This window comes from Physeter macrocephalus, chromosome 12 (genome assembly GCF_002837175.3).
Source record: "Physeter macrocephalus isolate SW-GA chromosome 12, ASM283717v5, whole genome shotgun sequence".
Lineage (NCBI taxonomy): Eukaryota > Metazoa > Chordata > Mammalia > Artiodactyla > Physeteridae > Physeter > Physeter macrocephalus.
Genome location: NC_041225.1, coordinates 83,571,843 through 83,585,497, shown reverse-complemented (window position 1 = coordinate 83,585,497; position 13,655 = coordinate 83,571,843). Strand labels below are relative to the sequence as shown.

At 39.1% G+C, this 13,655-nt stretch overlaps 1 protein-coding gene across 1 annotated transcript; it reads left to right on the top strand.

Annotated features, from left to right (window-relative positions):
• Positions 1-2,480: 2,480 nt before the first annotated feature.
• GKN2 (gastrokine 2) lies at positions 2,481-9,392 on the top strand. Its single transcript, XM_007126728.1, has 6 exons — positions 2,481-2,492; positions 4,820-4,873; positions 5,313-5,450; positions 7,306-7,416; positions 8,041-8,197; positions 9,309-9,392. Exons 1-6 carry the CDS (start codon positions 2,481-2,483, stop codon positions 9,389-9,391), a joined length of 555 nt encoding a protein of 184 aa, XP_007126790.1. The 3' UTR covers position 9,392.
• Positions 9,393-13,655: the final 4,263 nt, after the last annotated feature.

The following is a 13,655-nucleotide window of genomic DNA, read 5'->3' as shown; positions in this document are numbered from 1 at the left end:
TTTTTTTTTTTTTTTTTTTTGTGGTACGCGGGCCTCTCACCGTTGCGGAGCACAGGTTCTGGACGCACAGGCTCAGCGGCCATGGCTCACAGGACCAGCCGCTCCCCGGCATGTGGGATCTTCCCGGACCGGGGCACGAACCCGTGTCCCCTGCATCGGCAGGCGCCTGGGCTTTCTTCAGTTGCGGTGAGTGGGGGCTACTCTTCGTTGCGGTGCGTGGGCTTCTCATTGCGGTGGCTTCTCTTGTTGTGGAGCACGGTCTCTAGGCATGCGGGCTTCAGTAGTTGTGGCACGTGGGCTCAGTAGTGTGACATTCGGGCTCAGTAGTTGTGGCACACGGGCTTAGCTGATCCGCGGCATGTGGGATCTTCCCGGACCAGGGCTCGAACCCTTGTCCTCTGCATTGGCAGGCGGATTCTTAACCACTGTGCCACCAGGGAAGCCCCCATTGACTACTTTTATATTAAAAACCCTGAACCAAACATATATACACATATATATTAAACACAGAGACATAAATACATATTCAATATTTTTACAGCATTGCTGTTATAGGTGAACACGTGTTAAGTGCTACTCTTTCTATGTTCTGTTACAGGTTCTTTGTACTACTGTTTAACATATCATATTTTAAGCATTTCCTATGTCATACAATGAGCTTTAAAGCAACACATACATAATGGAACATAGTAATATGTTTATGTGCCATAATCTAAACATAAGCATATTACTGGGAACTTAATTGTTTCCAGTTAATTGATATACATCTTTTTTTTTTTTTTTTTTTTTTTTTGTGGTACGCGGGCCTCTCACCGTTGCGGAGCACAGGTTCTGGACGCACAGGCTCAGCGGCCATGGCTCACAGGACCAGCCGCTCCCCGGCATGTGGGATCTTCCCGGACCGGGGCACGAACCCGTGTCCCCTGCATCGGCAGGCGTATTCTCAGCCACTGCGCCACCAGGGAAGCCCTGATATACATCTTTTAAAAATAAATGCCGTATACACTAAGTCACTTACTGCACCTCTGATTAATTTTTTATGATTGATTCTAATGGTAGAATTATTTCCTCAGGTAATGGTCATTTTTAGAGCTTATAAATATTGCAAATTGCTTTCTTTTATCAATTTTACATTCTCCCAAGCAACACATATTTCCCTTTTGATTTATGCTTATCCACATAGAGTAAATATTTTTGCCATGAAAATTGGATTCATATGAATATTTTCCAACTTGCCTTTTGTTTGTTTTTTAAATTTAATTTTTATTTTATATTAGACTATACTTGATTTACAATGTGGTGTTAGTTTCAGGTATACAGCAAAGTGATTCAGTTATACATATACATATATCCATTCTTTCTCGGATTCTTTTCCCGTATAGGTTATTACAGAATATTGAGCAGTGTTCCCTGAGCTATACAGTAGGTCCTTGCTGTTTATCTATTTTATACACAGTAGTTGTGTATATGTTAATCCCAAATTCCTAATTTATCCCTCCCCGCCATGTTTCTCCTTTGGTCACCATAAGTTTGTAAAAGCCCTATTTTTAAAAAGCTGCTGGACGTCATTCCAGCTGTAGAACAAGAGCATCATTTATGCTATTGCTTTGCTTACTGTAGTAATTTTCAATATTGAACAATTCTGCCATTTACAGGTACTATTTGTTTTTGTATTTTCCCACCTCTAAGTTCATGATTCCACCCTAATGCTAGCTAGCCATTTCTGATGTGGCATTATAAAAATTACTCCAATTAAACTGTATTCTCTCTATTTTTTAATCTGAGGATTTCTTAGTGCATCTCAAGGTAACGAGAATTGTATGTCATAGTTTTGATGGAGTTTTGAGCAAGGTTTAATGATAAATTTGGTTAATGATGTTAATTGGGCAGAGAGATCTCTGAGCCTTGCTCCTCATGGATCTCTGGAAATTGGCACCAACTGTAAATGGGAGGAGAAATAAAGTCATAAAGCCTCAAATCAGGGCCCCAGACACTGTCCTTGCCTCTAGTCCCATATCCATCCCTTGGGTGGAAGAATTCAACAAACAAGGCAGGGATGAAAAGGCACTGAGTGAGGGCCCAACTTAGGTCTTAAGGGTGGACTTTACCTTCAGGGGAGATTTACGAATATTAGATATAAATGATGACAAGATGTTTGTGTAGAACATGCATCTTGTAATATTTTTAAAGGGTGGACATTGAACTCTCAAATGCAACATAGAGCAGATAAGAGGGAATATTTACAGAGTAACCAAGTGGCAAATTTTTACTGGTGAATAATGAGCTTTGCTGATATCAGGTTATGTGGTTGGGTCTCAATCCCGATAAAGGAGTTTGCCGGGGTGTGTCAATGATATGGACATGGCTTTTTCCAAAGTGATCATTCTGGAAAGAGATTTCCACACCTTAAAGCCAATATAAAGGGTAGAAGTTGCATGGGCAGCCTCACTTGCTCCAGCAGCTTCTGCCTTTCAGGCAAAATGAAAATCCTTGTGAGTATCTGTTTACGTTTCTTTATACCCTTACGGTGGCTGCTTGCAGAGAATGCTCATATCCAATATGACTTGGCTTTCAGGGGTCTTAGACAAACACTGCATGCTTCTAAACTTCTGTGATTGAATTAATGCTGTTTTTGGCAGGAATAATGTTGAATATTAATTTGTCCATATTTATTTGTCCATTGTCTGTTTCTTGAGATATTTACTAAAAAATTACAAAGAAAAAAATTGGAAATATCTAGGGAACTTTAATTTGTAATATTTTAATAATAATTCCTTATTATGAACTTTGGAGGGAATGTAGGCATTTTAGGACAACTGTATTTACTATCTAAAGGAGAAGTAGTGATTTTAAAATAATAATATCCGGGGCTTCCCTGGTGGCACAGTGGTTGAGAATCTGCCTGCTAATGCAGGGGACACGGGTTCGAGCCCTGGTCTGGGAGGATCCCACATGCCGCGAAGCAACTAGGCCCATGAACCACAACTACTGAGCCTGCGCTTCTGGAGCCTGTGCTCCGCAACAAGAGAGGCCGTGATAGTGAGAGGCCCGTGCACCGCGATGAAGAGTGGCCCCCGCTTGCCACAACTAGAGAAAGCCCTCGCACAGAAACGAAGACCCAACACAGCAAAAATAAATAAATAAATTAATAAACTCCTACCACCAACATCTTCTTTAAAAAAAATTAAAAAATAATAATATCTATAATAATAATAATGGCAGCTGTCATTTCCCAAGTGCATACTAGGCCCTATGCTAAACATTTGCATGAATCATTTCATCCATTCACTTAAACAATTCTATGAGCTGAGTAGTATTGCCCCATTCTATAGGTGAGGAGACTGAGGCACAGAGGAATGTGATTTCTCCAGGCCAGTAAATGTGGGATTTAGTCTTGAAATTTCCCCATCTTAGGCCCCACTTACCGGAGCAATCATGGCAAAGTAATCCTGCCATGACCACTCCAGCTGATCCCAGACCTGATCCCATTCTCCCATAGCTCCATATTGCAGTACTCCATGGATGGTTAGTTGACTATGTTCTGATCCAGAATGGAACTCCTTCCCCCAATCTCTATCCCTTATTCTCATTGAGCTACTGAAGGAGAAAGCAAAATAATACCTCCCCATAATGTGTTAAAGACTGTCAGCTTAAAGAGTTGCCTCTCCCAAGGTATCTTGATTTTCTAAGAGGATACCTAACCCTAAAACACAAACCAGGAACAGTGGTATATTAATCATGGTGTTGGGTGAGTGGTTACTTGGGGGCAGGGGACACTTCCTGAGCTCTCTCTAATCATACCACTAAGGTGGCTAGCCCTTCACCCACCTATCCAGACCCCTGTATTAGATCCATTAAACAGAATACATAGGAGTGTCAGAGGTTGTCCAGGTTGTCCAGGAGTCCAGGTTGTCCCTATGCAAGTAGGCAGGTTGGACAGCTGCATATAGGTCCATGTTAGACATTCTACCCACAGTCACCAGGAGAAAAATGTTATTGGTGAGATGCAAAAGGAAGTAGGAATATCCCACTGACAGGTCCTAAACATATCTGCCTTCCCCTTCATCAGCAATTTCAATGACAGTGCAGTGCACTGCGATGTTCAGAAGAGAGAACAAAAAACCAGGATCAGCATGTTGGATGAGTCTCTCATATAACTGTAGCAAAATGTCAGCAGTGCCTCCATGTCAGTCTCACGGTCTGCTGGCCTAACACTTGTCTGATGGTATCACCAAGGAGAATGTGGAGATTTTCCTTGATATCAGCCTCAAAAGTTAATCATGCCTCCAAGCATCGGATTTTCATAGTTTGCCTTTAGGAATCTATTGTATCTCTATCACCCATGAATCCACTTAAATCTGTCTTACTCTCTCAATCTCAAGGAATTAAGTCATTTTTTAAACCAAAAAACAAAACTTGACTCCTGTATACTAAAGCCAGTGTGAATACCACTAGGGTCCTCCCCTTAGTAAAATGAGTCCTTCCTCACTGCTCACCTCCCCCAAGTTTTTTTTTTTTTTTTTTTCTGGCATAAGAACTATGCTTTCTAGAAGGCTGTGTTGTTAGGAAGGGTTGGGAATTTGGTAACAAAGGTAGAACCTGTGCCTAAAAAATAGCATGAACCCAACAAATGCCTGTCAAATGAATGAATGTGTGTTTCACATTTTGGAAGTGGACTGTTGACCATCCATGACCTCCCACCAGTGTCTTAAGCATATGTTTTCTGTGATATTTGTGCTTGTCTTGTCCAATGTCACCTCATGTTCGCACCCTGAGTGACAGCCCTATTGTGAATAGATGTGACTGGTCGGTTTTTCAGGTGGTATTTCTGGTGGCACTGGCCATCTTTGGGACACAATCTCATGGATATGAGGTGAGTTGGTTCCCTATAGACTTTATATCTTAGAGGTATTGGGAGAGGAAAAAGAAGATATGAGATAATCTGAAGGACAGTAGAGAGTCCACATGTCCTATGTGGGATGAAATTCCAGAAATAACCAATAACAGAAACAATGAGGTTGGTTATTTCTTTCCAATCATAATACCTTAAAAAACATACCCCATTGCTTTAAAATGTGGTTAATTTCATTTCTCATGTAATGCCATTGCTTTGCCCATATATAATACAGTGAGCTATGAGGAAGACCTTTGCGTTCTAATTTTAGCATGGACTTTTGGTCTGGGATGCCAGTGGAGATGTTTCAAGATTCAATCGCTTGTTTGAAGCAATAGAAGGCTTTACTTTGCAGGGAGGGTTGCCTTTCAAATGCACATAGTTTATGAAAAACCCATTATGTCTTTTGTCAATCTAGGTTTATAACATCATCAGCCCAACTGACAATGGTGGCCCTATTCAGGAGACAATGACAATTGACAATGAAAAAAATACTGCCGTGATTAACATCCATGCAGGATCATGCTCCTCTACCACGATTTTTGACTATAAACATGTAAGCAGCAATATTTTATTTTCTTCAAGAATGGACTTCTAAAGGGTGGAGGGGCAGCCATTTATTGTGCATTTGAATTCCAGGAGCTATCCTTGCAATTCTTTCACAATTTCCTTACTCCTGCTTTTCCCTTTAAATAATCAAGCAATTGATTAAAAACCAATCAAACAAAACCGTTTCTAATGCAAAAATGTGATGAGACAGGAAGCATACAAGTTCTCTTGACCTTTTCAGGTGGAAAGCACGATCATATTGGCTAACTACAGGCTCAGAAAGTGCCTGGAAGAGTGACTAATACCCAAGGCCAGGCATGGCACACAGGCTCTCAAAAATATTTGTCAAATGCCTGAATGAATGAAGTAGGGCTTCTAATACAAAAAATTATGCAAAGAACAATAATGAAGCAAGCAGTCACAAAGTAGCAGAAATCCAGAACAACTCTACACATTTGACTATGTATATGCAGTAAATCATACTGCTTCTGGAAGAATGAAAATATGTTAACTAAAAACATTAAACTATTTCTAAGTTTCAGTTACTGGTATTAACATTAAATCTCAGGAAACTTATTCTGTCCTTTATTCATTTATTCATCTGTTTGTTTTCCATTTGTTCCACCTGGGTGATGAGCCTGCTTTCACCTCTGGAGAGAGCTATGCACTGTGGATATAAGTAGTCTGTAGTCCATTGCACTGGACATTTGAACGTGACTTTCTTCTCCTTTTCTTATAGAAACCTCCTCACTGCCTCTGCCCCACTGGTATTGGGAGTTCCGCTACACATTTGAAAGCATAGAGTCTTTGAAAGATATGGTTTACAAGGAAGTTGTGCTGAAATTCTTTTTAAGCAGATGTCAGGGAAATAACAAAAGTATCTTTTAAAAAAAGAGCATAGGTGAATTAGCATATGCTAAAAAAATTGCATAATAGAATAGGTGAGAATTTGGTTGAAACCTCTTCCACTATCAATCAGGTTCAGCCTCAGTCAATTTTTGGTTTTTAGGGACTGGCAATTTGTGAGAACTGAAAAATAGGAACTAGAAAGATTTATAATATTTGCACTCTTATAGGCTGTATAATTATTTGGAACTATGTACAGAAAATTCCACTCTGAAGATTCCAGAAGGTTCCTTTTGGCTCCAAGGACCTCACCCTCCATTGTTCTTCCAATCCCAACTTCCTCCAACCCATCCTTATCCAGCCGGCTTGGGTCTGAGGTGGAGAAAAGATAGAAGATGGTAAAGGAGGGGAGGGGAGAATCAATGAAAATGTATGTGTCGTGGGTGAGGGGGGTGTGGGTATGTTGAGGAGAGCTTCTAAAGCATCACGGTCCAGTAGAACTTTCTGCAATGGTAGAAATGCTCTATATCTGCATTTTCCAATAGGGAAGCTACTAGCCACTTGTGGCTATTCAGCACTTGAAATGTGTGACAGAGGAAGTACATTTTAAATTTTATTTAATTTGAATTTAAATTTAAATGGCCACATGTGGCTGGTAACTAACATATTGGAAAACACAGTTCTAAAGAATACCGTATTTACTCCAAATTGAGGAAAAGGCAGAACAAAATCAATAGAAAGAGACAGAGAGTGGCTTTTTCTCAAGCTTTCAAACCCCAAACTGTAGACCCAAAACATGAAAAGTGGGGCACACATCATGTGTTTGCACAAATTCAGAGATAGAGATGACAAGTGAAAAAGCAAAAGGACTATGTAAAAGAAGTCTAATGGATAGAATTGACTGCAGCTTGAAAATATCACTACGCATGCTCAAGGCTTTCCACAAGGCCCATCCTCACCAAGCTCAGAACCCAGGGAACTGGGAGGGGCAGTAACTGTTGCTCTTGCTGCTTCAGGGCTACATCGCCTCCAGGGTGTTCTCCCGAAAAGCCTGCTACATCCTGAAGATGAACCATAAGGCCATCCCTGCTCTGGACCAACTCAAACGGTACATCTTTGAGAGGCAGGTAAGTCTGGGGTAACCCTAAGTATTCCCTGTTCTTGAGCCAGGGAATACTAGTGCCCATAGAGAAATGAAGAGGATAAGGGAGAAGATCATAATATCATACCTTATTGTGGATATGGTACCCTCCACTTTAAAGCATCTTCACATTTATTGATTTTAGAGCAGGAATAAATCTCTTAGGTTGAGTTCCACCATACATCCCCCAATACAAAAACTTACAATAAATTCCAGTGTCTTTGTAGAAAGGACTAAACATTCTCTTCTCAGAGCAAGGCTTTAAGAAATAGTGATTGGCAGAAAAAATGAGTGATGATATCCAATGACTCAATGGTGCAAATAAATACAGTATAGTGAGAATAAATAAACACTGTGTGAGGCTAGGAATCTGAGGTTTATTTCTCCTTTTGTGTTTTTTCATCGGGCACAGGATTCACCCTCTCTGGGTTTCATTGTCATCAGCTGAAAAATAACATTGGTAATAATGAGGTATCTCTACAGACCAAGTGGTCAAAAAGAGATGATATCTTGAGATTCCTGACCACCTCCTGTTTAATAATTCAAAAGAGAATAAGTTACACCAGATTACATCAATTTATTTCATCCTATTCCACTCCTACTGATCTAGGCTTTGAACAACATGTTCTCCGACAAATACATCTGGGTCAAGTATAACCCACTGCAGTCTCTGATCACAAATGTGGATTGGTTCCTGTTTGGATCACCCATCAGGCAGCTCTGCGAACATATCCCCTTGTACAAAGGGGAACTGGCTGAAAAGATACGTGAGTACCAATAAATCATTCCTTCACCAGATATTTTCTGACAGCTCCAATATGTCAGCCACTCTGCCAGGTGCTGTGTGAAATACAAATAAACATGAAACATGACTCAGTTTGGTTTACTTTGGGAATTAAATATCTACCATGTGTGGAAATAGTGCTAAATGTTAGGGAGACACAGAAAAGAAAAAACTCTGCCTCCAAGGAACACATAGTCTGATTGAGAAGTTAGTGACTTAAGACAGAGGATGGAATAAAAAAGATTCCTGGGGACAAAGGAAAGACTATTGGATTCTCTAAAGTACAGCATGGTAACTCTAGTTAATAATATGGTATTGCATACTTGAAAGTTGCTGAGAGTAGATATTAAGCATTCTTACCCCCCCCACACACACACACAAAAGAGTTACATATGTTAACTACACAAGGTGATGGATGTGCTATCTTGAGTTTTACAGTGTATATGTATATCAAATTATCATGTTGTACACTTTAAATATACACAGATATACTTGTCAATTATTTCTCAAAAAAGTTTAAAAGTAGTCTCAGCATCTAAGATAAAATTGGTCCAAGAAAGAGCAGGCAAAGTGGACTGACAGACAGGGAATAAAAAACTCTGATTCATGCAGGTAACATATGTCACTGCAGTCATTACTGGTATTTTTACACAAAATTGCTAAATATGGCAGAGTGACAGAGTGAAAGAAAAGCTGGATCACAGATGGCAAAGGTAACAAGAGAAATTCCCCAGAGTAGTGGAAGGTAAAGAAGAAAAGAATTAACATTTATCACCTTTCTATTGCCCAGAAAAAATTAAGATATTTTTACTTTTCATAAGGTCATTAGTACTTATAAGTAAAGGCATGCAGGCATGCCATTAATGCAGAATGTCATAGCATTAATCGAGTTGAGCCAGAGAGCACTTCCAGGAATTGTCAGTATATTTAAGCTAATATATTATTATTCTTTGCAATACAAGTATAGCTAAAATCTTGGGTAACATGAAATTACATGTACACCCCCTAGTCAAGATATTTACAAAAGGGCATTGGTTTTCTGAATTCTAGTAATTTCTTAATTCTCTTTCTTTAAAATTTTTTCCCCTTTTCAGATGATACTGGTGCTGGAGACTGTGCAAAGACTGGGCTCCTGGGCATCTTGGGAATTTCCATCTGTTCAGACCTTCACATTTAAGGCATCAGCCCACTGGTTTCATCTTTTCAGAGAAATACTTTTCCACTCAACGGTCAAATTAAATTCTTGTCAATGTCCCAACTAATTTTGAGATTCAGTAGTAAAACATAAATACTATATTTATAGATATCTGGGTGTTTTCTTCTCTTGTAAGCAGCAAAGGGAAGCCAAACAATGTTTATGTCAATATATAGAAGGAAAGAAATTGCCAGGATTTCAAGTAAAGTGCATAGTGTGAAAATTCCCAGGTAATATAGGTGAGTCACATACAGGCTGGTCAGCTATGTACAAGTCTTCAGTTTTGCATTTGACACTTAACACCAGCTGCCCATCTGTCCAACCAACACACTGGGCAGCCTAGGTAGAGCAGGGGCTCAGGTGGCATTGACCTTCACCTAGTGAGGGAGATGGATTTTTATACACTTATGAGACAACATGACTGCTCAGGTGAAGAAAACTGTGCCCTCTGACAAAGCACCCAGCTTTGAGAGCCATTCACATACATTTTAGCTTATCAAAGCAGTAGACTCAAACTTAATAAACACTATCATGATATATTTCATCCCAGAGTGAGGAGAGAGAGAGAGAGAGAGAGAGGAACACACGTCACCCAGAGAAAGATGAACATTACTGAAAATTTTTACAGGAGTGAGGCCCTAACTGGGAATGTCAAGTCAATATATAGAAGGAAAACAATTTTAAATATTTCAAATAAATTGCATAATGTGGGCAAATTCCCAGGTCGTATGGTTGGTTATCATATGGAGTAGTCAGCAAGTGCAAGTTCAGAGCAAAGAGGAACTACTTTAACAAGAATTTCTGTCTTCATCAACTGCTCCTATTCCTAACACTATACATCTACTCCTTAATAACCATTAGTACTGGGTTAGGTATGCTGGCAAAACTACAATAGTAAAGAAAGTTAAAATAACTGAGCTAAATTCTGGCGGTGTTGTCTGCAATTTATTGTCTCATCTCACCATAGAAGGATAGGGATATTCTGGTCTTGGCTGGGTAGTTAGAACTAGATGCTTGAAGGTGGCCAGACTATCTTTTTCCACTCTAAACTCTCTCTCTACATGTCTGCCTCAGTATCTGACACTGGCTTTCTCCATGATGGTAAAACCAACATCACTCTGAGCCCCAAGGTCCCCATCTTCCTTGTGTCATCATCAGAAAGGAAAGGGACTCTTAGTTCTAATTTCAAATTAGCTTTAATTAAAAAAAATCTCTGGAAAGGAGCCTCACTGAATCATGGGGGTACACGTTCTTACTCCTCTGGCTGGGGCTGGTGGGAGTGGGGTAGGGGAAGGGTTGTGATTGGCAACTTCCTTTGGAATTTACTGCTTAGAACTGTGTTATGCTTATTAGTTTTTATAATATTATTACCATTTAAAAAGCAGAAAATTTAAAAAGCAGAACTCAAAACAGAACTTTGAGTTCTGCTTTTTCCTAACTCTGCTTTCCGTAAATCAGTTGACCCTGCTCAGTTCTGGTGTCATGCTGAATACCTATTACAAGAAGCAGGTGGAATAGGCCAGGCACATGCCTAAGAGGAGTGAGTCCAAATGTAAGCTAAAAGGAAGCTGGGGCTCCATTAAACCTTCTCCAGAAAGGAGCCCTTTCTTAAGGGTTGGGGAGGGAAGATATTAATTCTGTTTTCATTTTTGTTTGCCTCAAGGTATTTTCCAATTTCTCTTTTGAATTCTCTTTGACCCAATGGTTAAGAGTGTGTGGTTTAATTTCCATGTACTTGTGAGTTTTTGTATTTTCCTTTTGTTATTGCCTTCTAGTTTTATTCCATTGTGATTGGAAAAGATTGGGAAAGATACCTGGAATGATTTCAATCTTCTTAAATTTGTTAAGACTTGTTTTGTGGACTAACATATGATCTATGCTGGAGAATAGAATAGAATAGAATCCTGTTCCCTGTGCGCTTGAGGAGAATGTGAATTCTGCAGCTGGTGGATGGAATGTTCTGTATATGTCTGTTAGGTTCATTTGGTCTTTAGTGTAGTTCAAGCCTGCTGTTTCCTTATTGATATTCTGTCTGAATGATCTACCCATTATTAAAAGTGGGGTATTGCAGTCCCCTAGTATTATTATACTGCTGTCTACTTCTCCCTTTAGTTCAATCCATATTTGCTTTTTATGTTTAGGTGCTCTGACATTGAGTGCACATATATTTATAATTGTTATATCTTCTTGGTAATTTGAGCTTTTTGTCATTATATCACAATCTTTTTTGTCTCTTGTGACAGTTTTTGACTTAAAGTCTATTTTGTCTGATATAAGTATAGCTACTCCTGCTCTCTTTTGGTTCTCATTTACATTGAATATCTTTTTCCATACCTTCACTTTCAGCCTATGTGTGTCCTTAAATCTAAAGTGAGTCTCTTTTAGACAGCATAGTTGGATCTTGTTCTTTATTCATTTAACCACTCTATATTTTTTGATTTGGATATCAAATTTTGTAACCACAACAAAGCATCAAGGATGCTAGAGGAGCTTATCTCTCGAATAAAGCTGACCCAAGAGAGCAGGCATGATCCAGAATATGAGTGTGCCAAAGGTGTTTTTGCCTTGGTGAGGCTTGTAGATGGGGTTCTTATTTCCTATGAAGTTTTGTTCCTCACAGTAAATGACACACAAATGGGATATTACTCAGCCCTAAAAAAAGAATGAATCTTGCTATTTGCAACAACATGGATGGACCTAGAGAGTATTATCTTAAGTGAAATAGTTCATACAGAGAAAAGCAAATATATATAATTTCACTTATGTGCAGAATCAAAAGACAGAACAAATGAACAAACATAACAAAACAGAACAGACTCATAGTTACAGAGAACAAAAAGGTAGTTGCCAGAGGGGAGAGTGGTAAGGGAGATGAGTGAAATAATTGAGGAAGATTAAGAGGTACAAACCTCAATTATAAAATAAGAGTATAGTATGGGGAATATAGTCAATTATAATGTAATGTCTTTGTATGGTGACAGATGGTAGCTAGACTTATCATGGTGATCATTTTGTAATGTATAGAAATATCAAACCACTATTTTTTGCACCTGGAACTAACAGTGTTGTAGGTCAATTATATTTCAATTAAAAAATATGTAGACACTGGGAGGAAATACATCAAAATGCAAATGGTAGCCTTGTAGAATGAATTAGGGAATGTTCCATCCTCTTCAAATTTTTGTAATTATTTGAGAAGGCTAGGTATTAATTCTTCTTCTTATGTTTTGTAGAATTCCCCTGTGAAGCTGTCCATCCCTGGACTTTTGTTTCCTGGGAGTTTTTTAAATTACAAATTCAATTTCACTACTAGTGATTTGTCTGTTCAGATTGGCTATTTCTTCCTGATTCAATCTTGGAAGGTGGTATATTTCTAGAAATTTGTCCATTTCTTCTAGGCTGTCCAATTTGTTGGTATATAATTGTTCATAGTATTCTCTTATGATTTTTTGATATTGCTTGTTGTTTCTCCTTTTTCATTTTTTATTTTGTTTATCTGGGTCCTCTCTCTTTTTTTGTTGATGAGCCTGGCTAAAGGTTTATCATTTTTAAAAATCTTATTTTAAAAACCGACTCTTGGGGCTTCCCTGGTGGCACAGTGGTTGAAAATCCGCCTGCCAATGCAGGGGACATGGGTTCGAGCCCTGGTCTGGGAAGATTCCACATGCCGCGGAGCAACTGGGCCCGTGAGCCACAATTACTGAGCCTGCGCGTCTGGAGCCTGTGCTCCGCAACAAGAGAGGCCGCGATAGTGAGAGGCCCACGCACAGCGATGAAGAGTGGCCCCCGCTTGCCACAACTAGACAAAGCCCTCGCACAGAAATGAAGACCCAACTCAGCCATAAATAAATAAATAAATAAAATTAAAAAAAAAAAACCCTACTCTTGTTTTCATTGATGTTTTCTATTGTTTTTTTTTGGTCTCTATTTTATTTCCTCTCTGATCGTTATTATTTCCTTCCTTCTGCTGACTTTGGGCTTTGTTTTTTCTTCTTCTTCTAATTCCTTTAGATGGTAGGTTAGGTTGTTTATTCATTGAGCATCTTTATGATCATTACCTTGTACTCTTTACCAGGTAGAATTGCTTATCTCCACTTTGCTTAGTTCTTTGGCTGGGGTTTTATCTCATTTCTTCATTTGGAACATATTCCTTTGTCACCTCATCTTGCCTGATTCTCTATTTTTACTTCTATGTATTAGGTCAGTTGGTTATGTTTCCCTATATTGGTGAAGTGATATGTAGGAG

What these genes read in the sequence shown, in the direction of transcription:
- GKN2 (XM_007126728.1), top strand. An exon ending in GGTACATCTTTGAGAGGCAG is followed by an intron (nt 7,417 to 8,040) that starts GTAAGTCTGGGG and finishes CTACTGATCTAG; the next exon opens with GCTTTGAACAACATGTTCTC. An exon ending in GGAACTGGCTGAAAAGATAC is followed by an intron (nt 8,198 to 9,308) that starts GTGAGTACCAAT and finishes TCCCCTTTTCAG; the next exon opens with ATGATACTGGTGCTGGAGAC.